The 21,956-nt window shown below is 54.2% G+C and overlaps 1 protein-coding gene across 1 annotated transcript in view; it reads left to right on the top strand.

The window, feature by feature from the left end:
* The window catches only part of LOC116948567 (basal cell adhesion molecule-like), a 70,162-nt gene extending 52,875 nt beyond the window's left edge, over positions 1 to 17,287 (top strand). The window contains exons 5-16 of the mRNA XM_032965339.2: positions 397 to 487; positions 1,669 to 1,851; positions 2,602 to 2,729; positions 3,236 to 3,395; positions 3,778 to 3,893; positions 7,317 to 7,458; positions 8,041 to 8,156; positions 8,323 to 8,458; positions 10,342 to 10,380; positions 12,435 to 12,573; positions 14,692 to 14,788; positions 15,917 to 17,287. Of these exons, the coding sequence (XP_032821230.1) occupies positions 397 to 487; positions 1,669 to 1,851; positions 2,602 to 2,729; positions 3,236 to 3,395; positions 3,778 to 3,893; positions 7,317 to 7,458; positions 8,041 to 8,156; positions 8,323 to 8,458; positions 10,342 to 10,380; positions 12,435 to 12,573; positions 14,692 to 14,773 (1,332 nt within the window). The 3' untranslated portion in view covers positions 14,774 to 14,788; positions 15,917 to 17,287. The remainder of the gene's footprint in view (positions 1 to 396; positions 488 to 1,668; positions 1,852 to 2,601; positions 2,730 to 3,235; positions 3,396 to 3,777; positions 3,894 to 7,316; positions 7,459 to 8,040; positions 8,157 to 8,322; positions 8,459 to 10,341; positions 10,381 to 12,434; positions 12,574 to 14,691; positions 14,789 to 15,916) is intronic.
* Positions 17,288 to 21,956: the final 4,669 nt, after the last annotated feature.

Genomic DNA, 21,956 nt, shown 5'->3' with positions numbered 1-21,956 from the left:
ACAACTCAGCGTACGCCGCCGCGTTACTCATTCCACGTTCTGTACCAAACTGCTCAGCCACGCAGCTCAAGAAAGTAGTTTGTTGTCGACCGCTCAGAAACTGCGTTATAACGAGGCGCGCGTTCCGCGTTATAACGGGGCGCGCGTTCCGCGTTTTTGTTCGAAAAGTGTTTCACTGATGGAAGAGCCGCGTCACGGCGAAGACGCGTTGTCGTGCCAACACGCCGTTCCACAACTTTGATGCCATCGCTTCATTGCCGCTTTCTCTCTCGGGCGAGCCGACGCACGCACGTGGGGACTCGATGGACCGTTCCGATGGTGCAACGTTCAGCCTCGCCGCGAGTTCCCTCTTTCCTCGCAGAGTGCGTGACGCCGCCGGCTTGGCGTTCCTTGCAGATTGGCACGTGCATCTCGAGCGGCGGCTACCCCGAGGCCAACCTGACGTGGTACAAGAACAGCCAGGCCCTGCTCAACAAGACTCCGCAGAGTAAGGCCGCGAGGCCTCACGACACAAAGACAAAGATCCCCCGCGTAGCCTTTGCAGACTTTTGGGGCAGGTGCTGTTAGCGGGTAGCAGCGCCTATGAAGGCCGGCACGGCAACACGTGGAGGGGTGGCCAGCACTACGCCCGGCCGCCTTTTTGTCTCCTGAGTGGCGATGTTTACACACCGCGCCAGGTTTACTCATTTTAAGGCCAACTCGACCTCGGGAGAGGCCCAGGACGGCTGGAGACAATTGCCACTAGTGTTGACCTCACGACACAAACCACACTCGCAGCAGCGGTGGCTTCGAGGCGTCCGTACCTCTCTCTCAACTCGAAACGGTGCTCGGCCGAAACGTTGGGGGGGGGGACACACACTTGATGGATTGTTTGGGCAGCACAGGATTTTGTGCTGTGTAAGGGGGTGGTGGGGAGCACTGCTGTCTCATCACGCTGCTCAAGAGACCCAGTGGTGGCTAGGCCCCGATGTCGCTACGGCTCACTCCACCTTAACTGTTGGCGAGTCATCTCAGCAGCTTCACAGGAGTCGGGTAACGGGCTCCGATGACTCTCCGACAGCCCCGGCGCAGGCTGCGCTCAGCGTTCAGCAGAGTTTCAACTCCGGCACGGAGCGCTCGGTGGCCGAAATCCCGAATCGCAGAGGGGGAGCCGACCGTGTGGTCACGGCGCCGGCGTCTCGTCCCGTGGCACGTGCCACGGCCCTCGCCAATGCCCCCACGTGGACACGGAGCGTTGTAAAATACCTTCAAAAGGAGCCGTGGCCCACAGACGAGCGAAAGCCAACTTGGCGATAACAATGAAACGTGATGGTGGTTTCAGTGCGAACGCTTATTTCGTCGACCTTCACAAATTCTCATTTTATTGTGATTCACGTTTTCTGAATTTGGTTTTGGGGTAGCTACCACTATCTTAATTTCCACCACAGTATACCACAACAAAAACTTGAATGTGCCATGAAGGGCCATTGCTTGAAACGTCCCCTATTGCTCATGTTTTACATCTAGCGCAGTGTCACTGACGACCGCGTTGAGTTTTTATTTCAAAAAGGAGTGAACTTTTTGGCACGACCGTGACGCACGCGAGCAGCCGCCTCTCTCGTGGACAGACGCTTGTTAACGCACGGCTGTGCGTGCGCGCGCGTGTGCGCGCGTGCATGTGTGCCGCAGATGTGCGCGTGGATGAGCACGTGGTGCGCGAGTCGAGCGGCCTATTCTCGGTGACGGTGCACCTCTTCTACAAGCCCACGATGGAGGACAAGCAGGCGTCGTTCCACTGCGAGGTCCAGTACCGCCAGCCGGGGGGGCAGCTCGGCCGCATGAAGTCTGACGACATCCAGATCCTGCTCACCTGTGAGGGCCTGCACCGCGGGGGTCACTCCCTCCCTCCCTCACTCGCTCCCTCCTTTTCGCGCTCCCTCCCTCCCTCCCTCGCTTCCTCCCTCGCTTCCTCCCTCCCTCGTTCCCTCGCTCCCTCGCTCCCTCCCTGCCTCTTTTTTCACAATCAGAGGAAACAAAAAAGATCCTCGATGTAGTCGGCACTTTGCTTCGTTAATCATTTCGTTTCTTTAATGCTTTGCTCTATGTAAACCCCCCCCCCCCCCTTTAAATGAAAGATTTCGCTCCCCTCCTCCCTCCCTCGTTTTCTCCCTCGCTTTCTCCCTCCCTCCCTCGCTCTCTCCCTTCTCTTCTGAAAAAGAGCGATATAGAACAATTGACCTTACACCTGGTAAAATAAAAAAAAATCGTTGTAGTTTACTTTGAGAGCAACAATGAGAGACTCAGTTGTAGATCATGTAGCCATTCACTTGCCTTGTCTGAGAGTTGGCGGATGTCAGATACCCTGGCGTTCCGTGTGCGTTTGGGGCAGTGCGAAGTTACGCGATGCGTGGTTTGGAGTCTGTAGCCGCGGTCGCGCGTAGGAGAGCCTTTGTCCACTTTCGCGTCCGTCAACCGCATCTTGCCCGTCCGTCATCCGCATCTTGCCCGTGGTCTTGGGCCGATCCGGTTAAGCGCTGCCCAACGTCTCCGTAGGAGTTGGAACACCGTGACCGACCGCCAGCGAGCCATCCGCGTTTCGCATGTCTTTGACTTCATTCGCAGACCCGTCGGAGCACGTCAATCTGACCATCGAGTCGCCGCTCACGCCCATCAAACAGGGCGACAAGGTCACCCTCAAGTGCTCCGTGGACGGCACCTCGGAGCCCGAGTTCACCTTCCAGAGAGTTCAGGTAAAGGCCCTTCACAGCAACTCTGACGTTGCCTTTCACCCCAGGGGGAGTGGGGGGGGGGCGTATGAAGCTGAAGACAAGTTCAGTGATTACCGATGTGTTTTTTTGCACAAGCCAAGGGGAGACCCCCTCCCCCCCCCCCAAGCAAGTGTGTGGTGTGGTTGGTGTGAGGTGGTGGACGTGCTGCGGTTGAAGTGTGGTGCCGGTTGTTCCGTGATTATTTTTGTTGTTGTGATTATTATTTCGCGATTTCACCCAGGAAAGTCTGACCCCAGTCTCGTGACAACATCACGAGGGCCACGACGAGTTTTCGCGGAAGGAAGCAATGCATGCAATATCGCCGTAGCGGCCAAACAGCGGTCGGCGCGGTGATCGTGCTGTGGTCGACGCGCGGCAACGGACGCGCTGCGGGCTGATGCCTTCTTTGTCGAAGCGATGTGGTTGACGCGCTGTTGCTGTTGCTGCTGCTGTTGCTGCGGCGGTCGTGTCGTGTGGACGCGGTGCAGAAGAACGGCAGCGTGGAGGACCTGCACATCGGCGCCGAGTCCACGTTCACCCTGAGCGGCGTCACGCGCGATCACAGCGGCCTCTACCGCTGCACCACGTTCGACTTCGACCAGCCGCAGGCCGACATGCTGACGGCCGACACCTACGTCGAGGTCAACTGTGAGTGGTTCGCGACACGCCGCCCGTGCCGGGGGGAGTCGGAGCGTGCTAGGCAGACGGTGTCGAGATGTTAACTAACTCGCCTGGTTATGCAGGAGGTCGTGGATTCGATCCCGACCCTGATGCCTGTTTATTCGGAGTCTGCACGTTCTCCCCGCGCTCGCGTGCATTCTCCTCCACGTCCTCCGGTGTTTTTCCCTCCACATTCAGAAACAACGCGCGTTTCCAGTATTCAGCTGCCGTAACATCTCCACGCGATGAGCCACTTCGTCCAGCTGTCATTTGTGGCGGCCTGGTCGCTTCTGAACAAAACGCCACTCTGTATAGCTTGCGGGTCGTGATCCGTGCGGCGGGGACGGGGGGGGCGGCTGCCATGTGCCAGGGATCGAGAACGTGACGGTGACCCCGGCGGGGAACCACACGGTCACTGTGGGGACCTCGCTGGCCGTGGTGTGCGGCGGCCGCTCCGAGAAACCGCTCTCCATCTCATGGACCAAGGTGAGAAGCCCCGGGCGGGCACTGGCCGCAGGGCGGACACGCACGCACGCGCACGTTCACGCACGCACGGACTTCGCATCGTCACCGGCGCGCTCGCCGCCTCCCTCTCGCCCCGTGTGCTGGATGTTGAACGCTCGTGAGCGAGGGTTGGGTGGATAGCTGGACTGCGATGTGGCCCGGAGATGTCCGTTGCAGCAATTGGGTTGGGAACTTGTTTTCGTGGCTTTTCTTTGAATAGTGTTGGCTTCTTCCCACGTAAGATGTACTCTTGTTAAACATTAGTTGGCCAAACAAAGCAATGCAGCACCCTCCTAGTTAAAACTATTTTTTATTTTACCACGAAATGCCCCACTCAGCTATGTAGCTTTTTTTAGAAAGTGACCTGGCCACAAATGATAGCTCAACGAAGTGGCTTATCAGGTGGAAATTTGTAGCAGCAAAAGACTCCAAACGCGTGGTGATGTTCATTCTTAATGCAGAGGGGAAAACACGGAGGACCCAGAGAAAAATCAACGTGACCACGGTGGAAGAGACACGCAAACTTCAAATATACAGCAGTTGTAGTTACATGCTAATCCCTCACACTAACATTATGCTAATCTCCCAGTTACATGCTAATTTCTGACTTTAACATCCTGATAATCCAAAACATTAACTTAGCTACTTCAATGCTAAATTCTTCTGTTGATATGTAAACTCCTTCGTCAAGGCGCTCTGCTCCTCCCACCCAGCTTAAAAGACGCTGCCAAGCTTGGCAGTGTTCACTGGAGCGCTGTCTTCCTGACAGTTCTGTTTCTTCACCTGAGGAAGGCTACTTGTGTTGTGGCCGAAACGTCGGGAGAATTATATTTAATTGTTTTATTTTTATTATTTTATTATTTCCCTTCTACGTGACTTTACCGAAAGAACCAAGAAGATACACAGCAGGCGTCAGGGTCGTGATCAAACCCACGACCATCTCGTATACCAGGCGAGGTAGCCAACATTTAGCCGCCGTGAAAAGGTGTCTTGAGCATCGGGGAGGCTTTCCTGGGTAAACAAACGGAATAACAGTGCTGTCAAAGCTAACGAACACACGGCTGCCAAAACGGCCTCGGAGCAATGTTTTGACCGCTGGGCGGAGCTCCCGCCCAGACTCGTGGCGCTGCCGGATCTCCACGTGGGACTGCTGGGCGCGGCGGCTCTGGCGGCGTCCCTCTCCGTCGACGCTCTAACGCTCGCCGTGCTCCGCATTTTGTTGCGTTGTTCGCGAGACGTCGTCTTCCGGAGCTTGTGGCGTCCATAGAACCACTCCCCGCCCCCCCCCATCCCCGGAATCCCTCCGGTCACCAATCCGGCCGGCCGTGGAGCTCGGCGCTCGGGCTGCTCCGTCGCAGGCACGAAGCAGAGAACCCCCAACCGCTGTTACGGAACGCAACGGGGGGCTTGTCGAACGGCCCACCACCCCCGCCTCTCCCACCTCCCCCATCGCACGCCCCGGGGAAGATCACAGCGAGTGCTGGAGATGAGCGGAAAAGCAAAATCGGGCTGCGGTGGTAAAACGCCCCAATTTGTGTCATGCTCGTCGTGCGAGATGTCACTGCGCCGAGATAATTAGCGTGACGTGAGCGCTGATGAACTTAAATTCGCTCTCTGTCAAACATTGCACAAATCCGTTACGTGCTAAGTACGCTTCACAGACACGCAATTGAAACCAGAACCCCCACAAAGTAGTTATTGTGTCGCGAGATGGAACACCGTACTCGAATTCCAGCTCTTGAGAGTCAAACAATCGCCCTGAGAATTATTCTTTAAGGGCGCCTTTAAAATGTAAATTATTATTTAACTGTCAAACGACAAAACGGCGCTCTTAATGGCAATTAGTGGGTGGGAAGGTGCTGCCCGCTACTTTGAGAACCAGCGGTCACGTGATGAGAAGTAGGCCCTCGATATTTGCTTCCGTGAACCATTCTCCAAGTAGGCCTCGGCAAGGTAAAAACAACGAGCCTACCTTTACCCTACCTTTTACCTTACCACAATACAATCACTCTACCCTACCTTTTACCCTTCAGCAGGTAAGGTAAGAGGTTAAAAGCAACGAGCCTACCTTTACCCTACCATTTACCCTTACCCCATACAAATTACCCGATTACAGGGTAATTACTGGGGTACTACTACGCATGAAAAAGGTTTATAACAGGTAAATGCTAGGCAGAGTGCTTTATTCACATAGAATACTCTCGGCGATTCCAATTTTACACGCTTTCTTTTAACTCACTCAGTTGTTGTCGTTGTATCCTCAAATCTTGCAACTCAATTTTTACCCACTTACCAATGTGGTATCGACTGAAAACTTGGTATACTTATGTCATACCGATGACAATACTATATTCGATAATAAAAATATATATTTTAAAACATTTTTTTATATTTTATCTATCGGCTTGGGTCTAATTGTCCACTGTCAACTGACGTTGGCTGTAATTGACCACGGTCCCTTACGTCATGGCAAGCTTCGGGGCCACTTCCTGGAGTCGTGGAGTTCTGCCATTACTAGTACATTTAATAAAAGAGTGTTTAAAAAAAGTTGTGTTTAAAATATTACTTGTTAAATGGAGGCCACGGACTGCGCCACGGAGCTTTTAGCGGTAAACAAGGCACCGTATTTACCGGGTTAATACTTCGCGCTACCTTTACCCTACCGGGCAATTCTTCCGAGCTACCTTTACCCTACCCTTTACCTTACCCCTTGGCATGTCGACACCTTTACCCTTTTACCCGGTAAAAAGGGTAAATTACCTTACCTTGCCGAGGCCTATCTCCAAGGCAGGTGGCTGCATGCCTCTCCAAGAGATCCGAATGGATTCTCCTGCCCATGGCACCGCTTGCACAGTTGGGATGAAATTGGGGAAACAGACAAGCGAGTGGTGGCCTTTACGGCTTTACCTTTAAAATTAAATGTTTATATATGGTGAGCAGAAACTCTGCTAAAGGAGGAGTTGTAATTGTGCAATGTGCAGGCCATGGGGCAAAAATGCCCAGTCGGCCGGTCCATTCCAAGGGTCGGTGGGCCAGGTCTGTGTGGGGAAATTGCTAAATAATGTGATCAGAGTAATTTGTTTTTATTACAATACGTCATTACTTCTAATGTGTACGCTTCATTGCTTATTTGTGCTCTCAGTTGCCATTAAGCCCCCACATTCGGCAGCCCCAAAGATTCTTCCTTTGGGGCCGGACTCCCTCGCCGCCCCCACCCAGCACCAAATGGGCCAATGAGAATCGCACGGCCCAATTTGGGCCGCGGTGCGTTTCCAAATGCCTGGGCCGACTTTTTTTTTTGTCCCAGTCTGTCACCGGCGACCGCCGCTCTCCGCTCGGCGGTCGCGGTGGCGCTCGCCACCAGAGGGGGTTTGGGCCCCCGTGACGCTGACGCTGTGCACGCAGGACGGGAAGCGCCTCGCCCAGGGCGGCCAGCTGCAGCTGTCGGCCGTCACCTTCGGCAGCAGCGGCACCTACGCGTGCGAGGTGTCCATGCCCAGCGTGCCGGGCCTGAGCGTGAGCCGCCTCGTCCATGTCAGCGTGGAAGGTGAGGTGCCCTTGCCTTGTCCGCTTCTCCGCCTCGCGCCCCTTGCTCCTCGCAGGGAGCGGCGGTGCTCGCTCGCGTGTGATAGGTGACGCAACGGACGGACCTCCGTGTGTATGTGTGAACTTTGAGATGTTTTCGCACCGTACGTTAGCCAACCGTGATAATTAGAGATGCGGGGGAAGGGCGACAATGTCAACCACAAAAATCAGTTCTGAAGAAAGTAGTTTTCAATCTAGATGATTTAAAAGTACAAAGCTCCAGTGGCTTCCTAATACTGGGAGGAAGAGCATTTCAGACGGCAATAAAAGTGCATCTGAAAGCGCGCGATGCGGTGACCACCGTCTTTGTTCGATGGGCCAACTAAAATCCGCCGCGAAGGTGACCGGAGTTTGCGTGACGATGGGTTATGCTCCTTGATGTCACCTCCGCATTCAAACCGACCCCAATCACCAACTCGGCCGACGCCAGCACCGCCGTTCGGCTGAGGTCATCGCGCGCCGCGGGCGACGGGGGTCGCGGCGATGGCGAGGTGCCACGGCTGCACCCTTGACACGTGCCGTTCGTGTCGCTGCGCCCGTGCAGGGGAGCCGCGGGTGACGCTCTCAGACGTGCTGGTGGAGCCCGAGCGGCTGACCTTGGTGTGCACGGCCACGGGGAACCCCCTGCCCGAGATCAAGTGGAGCGTGCCGCAGACGCCCGTGAGTTACCCGCACTCCCTCGCCGCCCCCACGTCCTTCACCCTCCAGCCCACACGGCCTCCGCACCTCCGTGCCGGCCTGTGATATCGCGTTCGATTCATTCGCTCGTTCGCTATTGAACCCTGACCCCCCTCCCGCCTCCCGCCCCACCACCTGTGTGCCGCAGGTGGAGGTTCGAGTCAAGCCCTGGGAGCTGCAGAGCTCCGTGGTGCTGCCCCGTGGCGCCACGCAGCAGGCGATGGCGACGTGCACGGCTCGCAACGCACACGGCTCCGCCAAGAGGGCGCTGCATGGCCCCACGGGTGACGCTTGGGCTCCCTCTCATCACGGCCACCGTCACCATCGCCTTGGCCAATTAGGGAGTCCCTTGATCACTTCTTTCTCTCCTTCCATTCCCTTGCTCAGCTCTACCATCGCCCCCCCCCCCATTCCCTCCTGTTTTCCTCCTCGTTTATGCTTCTGCACTGCGAGGCATTTGTGACATTCGGGCGCTTTACAAGTAGAACAGAGCGCTGTGACACGCGGCCTTACAATCGCAGCAAGTTTCAAGACGGCTTCCCGGTGGCCTCTTGCTTTCGCATGTGACAGCTACGACGTGGCTCTTAGGTCCGTCCAACTCCGGTTCATATCACGGTGTCGTCTCCAGGTGGAGGTGTTGTCAGCTTGGTCTTAGCCAGGAGGTAGCAGGACAGCGGTGGATTGTTGAATCTATCTGTTCTCATTTTTTTGTGTCATCCGCTCGTTCACATGGGTTTTCCCTGGGTACTCTGGCTTCCTTGCCGACGCCAAATGCTCATAAATCGAAATAACCAAACATCCCAATGCAGGAGGCGCCACGGTGGCGAGATGTTAACCACCTCGCCTGGTATACGGGAGGTCGTGGGTTTGATCCCGACCCTGATGCCTGCTGTATATTTGGAGTTTGCGTGTCTCTCTCCGTGGCCGCGTGGATTTTTTTCTGGATCCTCAAGTTTTTCCTTCCACATTTAGAATCAACATCACGCATTTAGAGTATGTGGCTGCTATCAATTTCCACGCGAAAAGCCACTTCGTTCAGCTCTCAGTTGATATAGCCAGGTCGCTTCTAAAAAAGAGTGATATAGCTTAGTGGGCCCTACCTGGTTAAACGCTTTTTCTTTTAGGGTATTCCATGAAAGAGTCGTCAAATTTAGTTATTTGTTCAGCGTTACTGCATTGGCAGTGAAATTATAAACAAACATAACTAAGAACACAACACATTCATCAATAACACTGTGGCCTTAAAAAGGTAAAATATGCAAGAGGTGACATGATGCGCTCTGAAGAAGGGCCACTGATCGAAACGTTGCCAATTATACATCTATTTTTTCCTTTGAAGGCCACGTGGTTATTGACGAACGCGTTGAAGTTTCAGACGTTTAAGCGGAGGATTTCCTCGGCCAAATAAACGGTATTTGTTAACGGCTGTGACCTATGTACGTGCGCACCGTGTGCTGACCTTCCTTCGCACCGTACGTAGCCAGCCGTGCTCATCGGAGGCGTGACAGGGGTGAGACGGGGGGTGGAATGCACGGCGGGCTCATTGAGCTCCCGTTGCCCCGTAAACCGGCAGAGTATCGAGAGCAAAGCAGCGCCGATGAACCGTTTCATTTGCTCCCGAGAGATGTTGCCGTTGTGGCGCGTGGCTCGCCCGGCCGACGTTGGCACCGAACGAGCGATCCGTGCGGGCGCGGCCGGACCCCGGCGTGGCCTCCTCAGCCCCCCGCGTATGGGGGGGGCAGCACCGATCCATGCCGCCTCCACGGGAGGGCGCTCGCGCTCGGCGCCCGCGCGCGTAGGGGGGCAAAGGGACCCAGCGTCACGAACTGGGTGCGTCCCTCGCAGGGGTTGCTGTGACTTGGACTCAGGCCCAGAGCCGCGGCCCAACGAATGTAAATTTTGTCAGATTTTTGGGTAAGACAAAAAAAAAACCCTCAGAAACAAACAAAAACCACTTCACGATGTCTCCGTCGCAAACCGTGGGCCAAATTAGCTGCAAGAGTGCCATTTGGTTGTGTCCCTCGTCGCCTGACAGTTTAATTGTGTACGTATATAGAGCTTCTTTCGCGCCTTACGTAGCCAATCGTGGATAATCGGAAGTGCGGGATAACGTTGACCACTCACGCTCCGGATTAACGCGACCGCGTCGTGTTCTTTGTGTTCGCAGTGCCGCCGCCCGTCAGCGAGAGCCCCCCTCCGTCTCCCCGTGAGTTTCTCGCTCTCGCCGTTGACCCCCACAATCAATTCGCACGGCCGACACCGCATTGTGGCTGCGTCCTTTGACGAATCTCGTCCTACCGCGCCCACGTTGCACAACGAGCGTAAAAAGCTGCTCGCCGATCTTCGATTGTTGTGCGGTTGTGCAAGGGCACCGCCGTCTGTGATCATGATACGTTTGCCATTTAGCAGCAAAAAATCTGGAGAGAAAAAAAATAACAACAATCGTACCAGGGTCCATGGCCCATTTGCGATGCACATTTGACTGAAATTGCACTGAAAGGGGGTGACGGAATGAGTGAAAGTTTCTTTGCTTATTGAAACGCCCTCGGTCACGTCCACGCGCCCATCAAAGAAGCTCGCTCCCGTCACGAAGCTACGCCTCAGGTCGTCCCTGGTGGAAGCGGCCGTGGTATCGGCCACCCGCAGCCCTGCTGGGGGCCGCCAGCTCCTCTCGCTGCCCCCAGTCGCACCGCCACCGTCTTGAGGCTCCCGTGGGGCCACCAGTCTTGGCATCTAGGGAGCCAACCGGCTGTTTTTTTTGTCTCGCTGTTTACGACCCTGCTCGTTAAACGTAAAACTTTAGGGATGAACTTTAAGTTGACTCTGAGACACCGAACACTCTGTATGTGTGTATGTTGAACTTCTTTCGCACCGTACGTAGCCAACCGTGCTAGTCAGAGGTGCGGGGGGAAGGGCAACAAACTAAACACAAAAAGCAGTTTTAAAGAAATGAGTTCTCAATCTAGATTTAAAAGTGCCATAGCTCCAACGGCTTCCCAATATCGGAAGGAAGAGCGTTCCAGACGGCCGCAGAAGCGCGTCTGAAAAGCGCGCGAAGCAGTGACCACCTTTGTTCGATGACTGGCCAATAGCGGCAGCGAGGACGACCGGATTTCGCGTGACGGCTTATGCTCCTTGACAAGTCAAATACCGGTGATTTTTTGTGTGCTCAGGAATCGTTTTTAGAGAGAGCCGTGCCACAGTGGTTTTAATGCACACAGCCTTCAGAGCGGAGAGCCGTGTCTGGGCAGTTCCTCGGGGGCTTTTGTGAGATGTCACCGCACCCCATGGCCGCGTATAATCCCAGGCAGCTCATGAGCATAGGATAAGTGGCTACTCCAACCGGGACCTCCTCCATCCCTATTGGCGCTCTCTCCCCGTCTCGCAGCGCCACCGCTCGGCTCTGAGCGGCCACGCTGCGCGGTGCCCACGGTGGGCACAGCCCCGGTCGCCACGGTGGCCAGGTGTTAACTTCCTCGCCTGGTATGCAGGAGGCCGTGGGTTCGATCCCCGACCCTGACGCCTGCTGCTGTATATTTGAAATTTGCATGTTCTCTCTCTGACCCCATGGTCGTGTGGATTTTACTCCGGGTCCTCCGGGTTTTCCCTCCACATTTAGAAACACGCGTGTCAGAGTATTTGGCTGCTGTAAATTTCCACGTGATAAGCCAACTTCGTTGAGCTATCATTTGTGGCAGGTCGCTTGTGAAAAAGAGCTACACAACTCAGTGGGCAATACCTGGCAAAAAAAAATAGTTGTTTAAATAGTTCATACATAGTCTCACTCTGGCCACTTCATCACTGGACTGCGTTTAGTCCCAACTATTCATACGTACATTATTCTTTTAAAGGGTTTAAAATAAAGGGAGGAGGGGGGGGGGGGAGGGTGCCACATATATTATCCAAATATAAAACTAAAACAATACGAAAGTAAGGTTTTTTTTCGAAAGCGAAACCGTCAAATAATCGCAACCAACTGCGGAACTCACACAGTGATCCAATTAGTCGCTGCACAGTGCAGGACCCGGGACTGCGTCCAGGGCGCTCGATGTTCCGGCCGCGCGGCGCTGAGATGCTTGCTTGCTAACGACGGGGCGAGCATCGCCGGGACGTTTTGCCTTCCACTCCCGGACCCAATTTTTTTTTACCTCCAATTTTGTGGCGCCGGCCAAAACCCGAGCGGCCGATCGCGCGCGCCGATCTCTTCGCGCAGAGAGGCCTCTCCTGCGAGTGACGCCGCGTTTCCGTGCCGCCGTCCAGACGCCTCGGCCACCAACACGAGCAGCAAGACGGTGATCATCGCCATCATCATCGCGCTGGGCGTCTTATTCCTCGTCTGCGCCCTCATCTTCTGCCTCTGCAAGAAGTACAACCTCTGTTTCAAGAATCGGTACAGCCCGTAAGTGACCACATACGCCACTGGGCAGCCAACAGAACCACAGCACAAGATCGATCAGAGCGTCAGCCTTTGCCGTGTAAACTACAGAGCGTAGCTATTTTATCGTGTTTGGTCGCTAGAAGTGAAAACAAGTTGTAAAGAGAAACCAAATCCTTACGTATGGGCCTCGTTGACAGCGAGCTCTACCAAATAAGTTAAATGATGTTAATTTCCAAGTCAGCACTTCATTAAAATATATTTCATATATATTTCAAATATATTTCAACAGTATAAATGTGAATGCTTTTAAACCAGATTCCAAAGCAAGCAGCCTATATATATTTTTTAATGTTTAAGTCGTTTCTTGCTGAATTGTAAACCGTCTCAATGATTGTTTCTGTTAAATCAGTTTTTTTAAAAATATGTTCTTGAATACCGTGACCCTCAAAGTGCGTTGATTTGTCAACGTGCATGCTGTGTTTGCTCTGTAACCCAGGTCTCCACCACATATGTATGTTGAACTTATTTCGCACCGCACGTAGCCAAACGAGGCAATCGGAGACCCTTAGTCTCGCGGAGCAGGGGTGGACTCTGACCTGAGGTTAAACGAATGAAAAATCAATCGCGAGATGCGTCGGTGCTTGCCGGTGACCGCATCACCTAGAATGCCCCTGATCTGGGCTAAGCAGCGGTGAGCCATGGTCGTGCCTGGATGGGTGACCTAACGCCTCCGATTAGCTCCCGCACCTCCGATGAAGCACGGTTGGCTACGCGCGGTGCGAAAGAAGCTCAGCATGTGTACGTACAACACGCGTGTAAAGCACGCAGTGTGTAGCGGCCTGTAACATGTGCAAAACACGCGTGTTGTAGGCTGCTACTGCTGTGGGGCAGTGTAGCGAGAGACATCGTGACTGCACTGCTCCTGTCCAACGGCTCTGGTCACGAGCCGTGGTGTCCTTTCGCAAACACGCTGTGGCTATCGTGGCTTTCCATTTGGCTCCGTCCATGATTTTCACACGCAAGAGCTTTGCATGAACGAATCAAAGTTACATCCAATTGTTCTATTTGCTTAAGTAACTAAATTGTCTCGTCTCGATCGCCTTCTTTGTACTCGTAATGTTTTCAGTTAGAATCAGCCTCTTTTGATTTATACTGAGACATCCGGTCCTCTTGCCTTCTCTTTCATTTTACTGATGGCTCTCTCGAACTTCATCTTTAAAAAAATGTTTTGGTCCTTTCGTAAAAATGTTAAAATCTCTGGCCTCTCAGCCTCATTGTCACGGTAAATCCCATTAACATTCTCAACCCAAATTGTCCAACGTGGTGGAGTCTGGCCCCAATAGCGACCACGACATGCACGGAACAAGGAGGCCCTCATCCAGCGACATATGGGGCACGACGCTGGAAAAAAATGTTCACTACCTCGCCTGGTATGCAGGAGGTTGTACGTTCGATCCCGACCTTGACGCCTGCCGTATATTTGGAGTTTGCGGTGTCTCTCTCTCATCATCATCATCACGGTGGCTAGAAGATGTTAACTACCTCGCCTGGTATGCAGGAGGTTGTGGGTTTGATCCCGACCTTGACGGCTGCTGTATATTGGGAGTTTGCGTGTCTCTCGTCCTGTGGTCGCGTGGATTTTTCTCCGGGTCCTCCGGTTTGTCCCGTCAACCCATTTAGAATCAACATCACGCGTTTAGAGTATTTGGCTGCTCTCCATTTCCACATAAGCCACTTCGTTGAGCAATCATTTGTTTCCAAGTCGCTTTTGAAAAAGAGCTAAAGAGATCAGTGGAACTAACCCGGTAAAATTATTTTTTTTAAGTTTTAGGATCTTCCATTAACAAGTCGTGAAATGTAGCTATTTATCTAGAGATATTGCGTTGGCAGTGGGGTTATAAACAAACATGACATAGAACTCAACGCATTCATCAATAACACTGCGGCCTTATAAAGGTTAAATATGCTTCTGAAAAAGATCTCTCCAGCTCAGTGGGCCCTGCCTGGTAAAATAAAAAAATCTTCCTTTTAGTTGAAAAAGTGCTCTCTCTCTCTCTCCTTGTGCCCGTAGAAGCGCCTTCCCCTCCCTCGCGTGGCGTTCACAGAGCGTGCGTTGTCCCCCCCCCCCTTCACCAAAAGGACACGGAAACAAACGCAGAGCTCTGTGGGGTCGTCACCCGACACGTACATGGCGCCCCCCGACCAGGACCTCAAGGCCTAATCGCGACCTCTCCAGGTGACCCCGCACGGCAACGCCACCCCCCCCCGCCCCCCCCCCACGGGTAACCCACGGGGAGGGATCCGCTGCTGGATTTTTTTTCCGTCCGCCCATCGCGGAACTTTCTCGGCCGGTCACGGGATGAGGGCGCGGGCTTCACAGCAAAGAGGATCCCCTCGCACCGCGAGCAGAGCACGCTGTGGCGAGTTTGACAATTCTGTGAAGGGCACAGGCTGCAGGGTCTCTGAGCCCTCCCACCAAACCCCCTGGGTGTTATTTATGATTTCGCCTTCCTTACCCAGGAAGGTCCGAGTCTCAGGGCTCTTGAGTATTCCACGCTTTTATTTAACTCACTCTGCCTGTTGTTGTCCTTGTTGTTGTCGTTGTTGTATCCTCAAATCTTGTAAGTCAATTTTAACGCACTTCCCAATGTGGTATCGACTGCAAACTTGGTATACTTATGTCATACTGATGACAATACTATATTCTATCATAAAAAATGATTTTTATTTTATTTTTAAACATTATTTTTATATGTTATGTTTTGGCTTGGCTCTAATTGTCCACGGTCCCCTGACGTTATGGCAAGCTTCGGGGCCACTTCCTGGAGTCGTGGATTTTCTTCCATTACTACAGTACATTTCATGTTTACGATGTGACGATCGATCTACTGGTGGACGAAATAAAAATTGGTTACAATATTTGATGACGCTAAAAAGTACCAAATAATATATATTAAAAAAGCGTGTTTAAAAAAAAGTTTTTAAATATATTTATTTTCTATTCTTTTTCAGGATAGTCCTGTCAAGATTGTCGCACCATGGGGCAATGTTGCTGCTGTTTTAAAATCACAATTTGAGTACTTTGCAGGTTATTCTTTCACCATTGGGATGTTTGGCCGACACCGGTTCCACTGCATGAATCGTAGCTGCGGGAGGAAGCCCGCGGCGGAGCTAGGGGAGACACATACGAACCTTAACTCGCGAGTGCCGCCACGGGTTGGGGAGTCGAACCCACGCCCCTTCTTGCTGTGAGTCGCGAGTGTTGTTGCCACTGCAGCGCCCTGCTGCCCCGGCATGGACAGCCGCGTTAGTGCGTCCTCCCACGCGGCACGGGACGCTGACCCGCTCCGCTCTGCGTCCGCAGGGATCGTCGGCAGGGACCCCACGGGTCATCGCGGGCGTAACCATCGCAAGATCGGAATCAAGTCGCTTTCTGGGAAATCCTACTGTATTATACGCTTGTCGTCATTGCTCAGCAATTGCCTGTCCGCCTAAAAAAAAAACAGATCTCTATTCTATATCCTCCTACGACAGTTGTAAATGAGATCGGTGCGCCGATGTGACATGTACAGATTACACGACTGGCCAAGTGACGGGTGGTGGTGGTGGTGGTTGTGGTGAGAGGCGTCTCGCGCGTGCGGCGGCGGGGGCGGCGGCGGCGTGCAGCGCCCCCCGGGAGGCACCGTGGCAGCCGCTGGGGTCCCGCTCCGTGCGCACCGTGGGGCCCGGGTCGCCGAAAGCGGTGGAGCACGAGCAGAGGGTTGGGGGTCGCAGACCCGGACCGACCCCACGCTCCTCCTCGGGGGGGGGGGGGGGGGGGGGGTGCCGGGCTCACGGGGTCGGGGACTCCGCGGCTGCCTCTCCACGCCCGGCGGCAGCGAGCGCCCCGACACATTTTGGCAGCTCGAGTTCAAGCGCTCGGCTCGATCGAGGCGCCGTAAGCAAACGACGCCACTGCCTGGCGCGTTCGCTGTAGGGGGCCACTCCCCCGTCGCGTTCTTTCGCATAACCACCCCGCCCCCCCTCCCCCGCCACGAAGCCTCCTCCTGCTTGGGGAAGAATTTATGACTACTTTTTATATAAACTTGGGATGTTTTTTTGATTTTGTATTTAACGTACATGGTCACCGTAACATTATTATTATTTTTTCTCTCGCAGGGTCTTTTTATATTCGAGACGAGGTACTTTGGGTGGCCGATTGTTCTCGACGAGTGGATTGCTCCCTCGTCGAGTCCTCGCTGCGCCGTTCTGGCCCACCACCCCCCCCCCGCCCCCCGCGGCAACGGCGGCCGGCCCTGCCAGGCCAGTGGCGTCTTGCTTCTCGCCACTGCCTTTAAGACAAACAAACAAGACAACGAACTCGTTGGTTCTTTCGGTAAGGTCACGTGGGTATGAAATAAATCACGACGTTTCGGGTGCAACACAAGCGTCCGTCATCAGGTGGACGCTTGTGTTTGCACCCGAAACGTCGCGATTTATTTTATACCCACGTGACTTTACCGAAAGAACCATGGAGTATGGATTCCTGCAGTCACGAAAGCTTCAAATCAGAACAAGACGAACACAGAATGCCCGACGTAGACACTGTACAATGACATCACGCACGTGTGCTATTTATGAAGGCAGCCCCGGTTGTGTTTTCGTTCGAACGTTCTTCCACTCTGGCATCATTCGTGTTGTGTTTTTGCATCACCTGTGCATTCAAAAAGTAAATGATTTTATCGCTCAATACAAATGGCCATGGTATTCACGTACAGCTTCGTGCCTGCAAGGTAATGGTATGGGGCCGTCCATAAATGACGTCACGCAGCTAGGGGGAGGGGGGGGGTCAAACATTTGTGACGATGTGTGACGAGGGTGGGGGAGGGGGTTGAGAAATGTGACGTCACATCAAAATGCGCAACTTTAAATAAATATAGACAACACGTTTTACTTCCTTAAATATACTTTTTTTCAATAAACGTTTTATCCTACAACAGAGTGCAGCGGCACATTAAATACGCACTACAATGACAATAGTTTAAAGCGATTTGGAGCATGTTTGATATTTTTGGGGGGGGGGGCAGAGCTTTGTGACGTCATATTTGAGGGGGGGGAGGTCTGACGTTTTGTGACGCCGTGTGACGAAGGGAGGGAGGGGGGGTCAAAAATCGTCCAAAATCGCGTGACGTCATTTATGGACGGCCCCTATGAGGGGTGATCAAAATGTTTCGAGGATATCGTCCTGAGATCATAGCAGCACCAAATAATTATTCTGATGCCACAACCCCTACGCATTATAACCCTCCGGCACCAGCGAGGACCTCCTTACCACCCACGTACGATGGGTGTCCCGTGCCACTGCTAATAACGCTCTGACGCTGCTGGTGGGAATCTCCGTGGGGTCAAGATAAAGCCCATTGTGTGTGTGTGAAGCTCCGTGTGCGCTCCGATGGTTTTTGCATCATCGCCGCTCGACAGCGATGGGACGCGGCCTCTCGGACGCGAGCGAGCGAGCGAGCGCGGAGGAGACGCGGAGGAGACACGCGCGTCCAGTCAGCAGCATCCGTTCGTGGTGCCCCTCTCCTGAAGCCGAGCAGATGCAGGTCCACGGTGGGGCTGGGGCCGCGGGGTGTGCCTGCTGATGGGGCGCCACATGGGCCACCGTGCGGGGTTGAAGCTGACTCCATGGGCGGGTTAAGCGATGGGGTCAGGCTATGGTCGAGTCGGGTTGTGGAGTTGGGTTGACCTGCTGTGGCCCGGGCTTGCCCCGAGATGACCTCGCATCCCACCTTGCCCTCGCAAACCCTTACACTCACCACCTCACACTCACCACGTCACACTCACCACGTCACACTCTTACACTCACCACGTCACACTCACCACGTCACACTCACCACGTCACACTCTTACACTCACCACGTCACACTCACCACGTCACACTCACCACGTCACACTCACCACCTCACACTCACCACGTCACACTCACCACGTCACACTCACCACCTCACACTCACCACGTCACACTCTTACACTCACCACGTCACACTCACCACGTCACACTCACCACCTCACACCACGTCACACTCACCACGTCACACTCAGCACGTCACACTCACCACGTCACACTCACCACCTCACACTCTTACACTCACCACCTGACACTCACCACGTCACACTCACCACGTCACACTCACCACCTCACACTCTTACACTCACCACGTCACACTCACCACCTCACACTCTTACACTCACCACCTCACACTCACCACGTCACACTCAGCACGTCACACTCACCACGTCACACTCACCACCTCACACTCTTACACTTACCACCTCACACCACGTCACACTCACCACCTCACACTTACCGTGTCACACCACGTCACACTCACCATGTCACACTCCTCCACACTCACCACCTCACACTCACCACCTCACACTCACCACCTCACACTCCTCCACACTCACGACCTCATACCATGTCACACTCCTCCACACTCACCACCTCACACTCACCATGTCACACTCCTCCACACTCACCAACTCACACTCACCACCTCACACACCACCTCACACTCCTCCACACTCACCACCTCACACTCACCACCTCACACTCACCACCTCACACTCCTCCACACTCACGACCTCACACCATGTCACACTCCTCCACACTCACCAACTCACACTCACCACCTCACACTCACCACCTCACACTCACCATGTCACACTCCTCCACACTCACCAACTCACACTCACCACCTCACACCACCTCACACACCACCTCACACTCCTCCACACTCACCACCTCACACTCACCATGTCACACTCCTCCACACTCACCACCTCACACTCACCATGTCACACTCCTCCACACTCACCACCTCACACTCACCATGTCACACTCCTCCACACTCACCACCTCACACTCACTATGTCACACTCCTCCACACTCACCAACTCACACTCACCACCTCACACCACCTCACACTCCTCCACACTCACCACCTCACACTCACCATGTCACACTTCTCCACACTCACCAACTCACACTCACCACCTCACACCACCTCACACTCCTCCACACTCACCACCTCACACTCACCATGTCACACTTCTCCACACTCACCAACTCACACTTACCATGTAACACTCCTCCACACTCACCAACTCACACTCACCACCTACACTCACCACGTCACACTCACCACCTCACACTCACCATGTCACACTCCTCCACACTCACCACCTCACACTCACCATGTCACATTCCTCCACACTCACCAACTCACACTCACCATGTCACACTCCTCCACACTCACCACCTCACACTCACCATGTCACACTCCTCCACACTCACCAACTCACACTCACCACCTCACACCACCTCACACTCCTCCACACTCACCACCTCACACTCACCATGTCACACTCCTCCACACTCACCACCTCACACTCACCATGTCACACTCCTCCACACTCACCACCTCACACTCACCATGTCACACTCCTCCACACTCACCAACTCACACTCACCATGTCACACTCCTCCACACTCACCACCTCACACTCACCATGTCACACTCCTCCACACTCACCAACTCACACTCACCACCTCACACCACCTCACACTCCTCCACACTCACCACCTCACACTCACCATGTCACACTGCTCCACACTCACCAACTCACACTTACCATGTAACACTCCTCCACACTCACCAACTCACACTCACCATCTACACTCACCACGTCACACTCACCACCTCACACTCACCATATCACACTCCTCCACACTCACCAACTCACACTCACCACCTCACACCACCTCACACTCCTCCACACTCACCACCTCACACTCACCATGTCACACTGCTCCACACTCACCAACTCACACTTACCATGTAACACTCCTCCACACTCACCAACTCACACTCACCATCTACACTCACCACGTCACACTCATGGGTGGTGTAGTGGAGGCGTGCTGTTGGTATGCTGTGTTGGATGGGTGGTGTAGTGGAGGCGTGCTGTTGGTATGCTGTGTTGGTGGGGTTATGTAGTGGAGGCGTGGTGTTGGCATACTGTGTTGGAGGGGTGGTGTAGTGGAGGCGTGCTGTTGGTATGCTGTGTTGGAGGGGTGCTGTCGTGGAGGCGTGCTGTTGGTATGCTGTGTTAGGTGTGCGTACTTGCTGACCACCCACCCACGCTCTCGTGTGCCGTACCGGCCTCCACAGGTGCTACTCGCTAACTGCGTTTTCCCCAACAGTCTGCTAAGGCTACACCGGGGATCTTTGTCTCTAGCTGTTGGTATGCTGTGTTGGAAGTGTCAGCACGAGGGCTTGCCAACGGGCGCAGATCTGCCAGGTGGCCGAGAGGCGGCAGTGCGGAACGGTCAAAGAGTCGCTCAAGCGTCGAGGCGATTGGCTCATCTCTTTTTTTTATAACAGCCCCTGAGCCAGTGGTGGAAATTCCTCTGTTCTATGGCGGGGACGAGTCTATCCGCTGGACAACCACTGTAGCGTTCTCCACGAGGTTGATACTCATTCCATGGACACCAGAGGGAATGGTGGGCTGCGTTAACCCCCAACCAAGATCTGACCTCGCGACAAAGGTAACAGGCAGGGTGGCTCTACAGATCGAGCCACCCTCTTTGCTCCTAATAACAAACACATTCCTGTGGAGGGAGCTGGTAGGAACGTTGGGTTGCTCGGTCAATGGCCAGGGTCAACGGCGGCACCACGTGGTGTATTCCGCAAATATGCCCGACTGTGAGGGCGGGCACAAGCCGGTGTGAGTAGGTTAAACGTTGACTTTTATAAGGGCACCACGGGGTGACCAGCCCCTCCCCACCCCCCACCCAGCTCATCCCCACCCAGCCCCTCCCCACCCTCCCCTCCCCACCCTCCCCTCCCCACCCTTCCCTCCCCACCCAGCCCCACCCCTCCCATTTTTGTATGCACGACGGACGGACACAATTATCCTCTGTGGGCTGGTGTGACCAGGAGGTTCCTACCAGTAGTAGTATTGCCTCGTAAGAAAGAGTGTGACAGAGATCCCCCGTATAGCCTCGAACAGACTGTCGGGGGCAAGTGCTGTTAGCGAGCAACTATTGAAGGCCGGAGCGGCACACGAGGTGGTGGGTGGCCAGCACCACGTCCGGCCGCCTTTGTCTCCCTCGTGGCGATATTTACAAAACTCACCGGGTACTCATTTTAGGCCGAGTCGACCTAGGTGAGGCCCAGGACCGGTTCAGATAGCCGTCACTGGTCTTAGCCGTGAGCGGAAATCGAACCCGGGTCGCCGGGTTCGTAGCGCAGCGTGGCGCTAACCGCTACGCCACCGCTCCCCACAGAGTGGACCGCCGCTTTAATTTAAAACACTCTCACTCGTGATGGACCCATGCAGCACGCGCGCCGTCCTGT

This window comes from Petromyzon marinus, chromosome 34, assembly GCF_048934315.1.
Source record: "Petromyzon marinus isolate PM22_M1 ecotype Great Lakes invasive population chromosome 34, UKy_Petmar_22M1.pri1.0, whole genome shotgun sequence".
NCBI lineage: Eukaryota > Metazoa > Chordata > Hyperoartia > Petromyzontiformes > Petromyzontidae > Petromyzon > Petromyzon marinus.
Note: the sequence above shows the minus strand (reverse complement) of the source record. Positions and strands in the feature narration are given on the sequence as shown.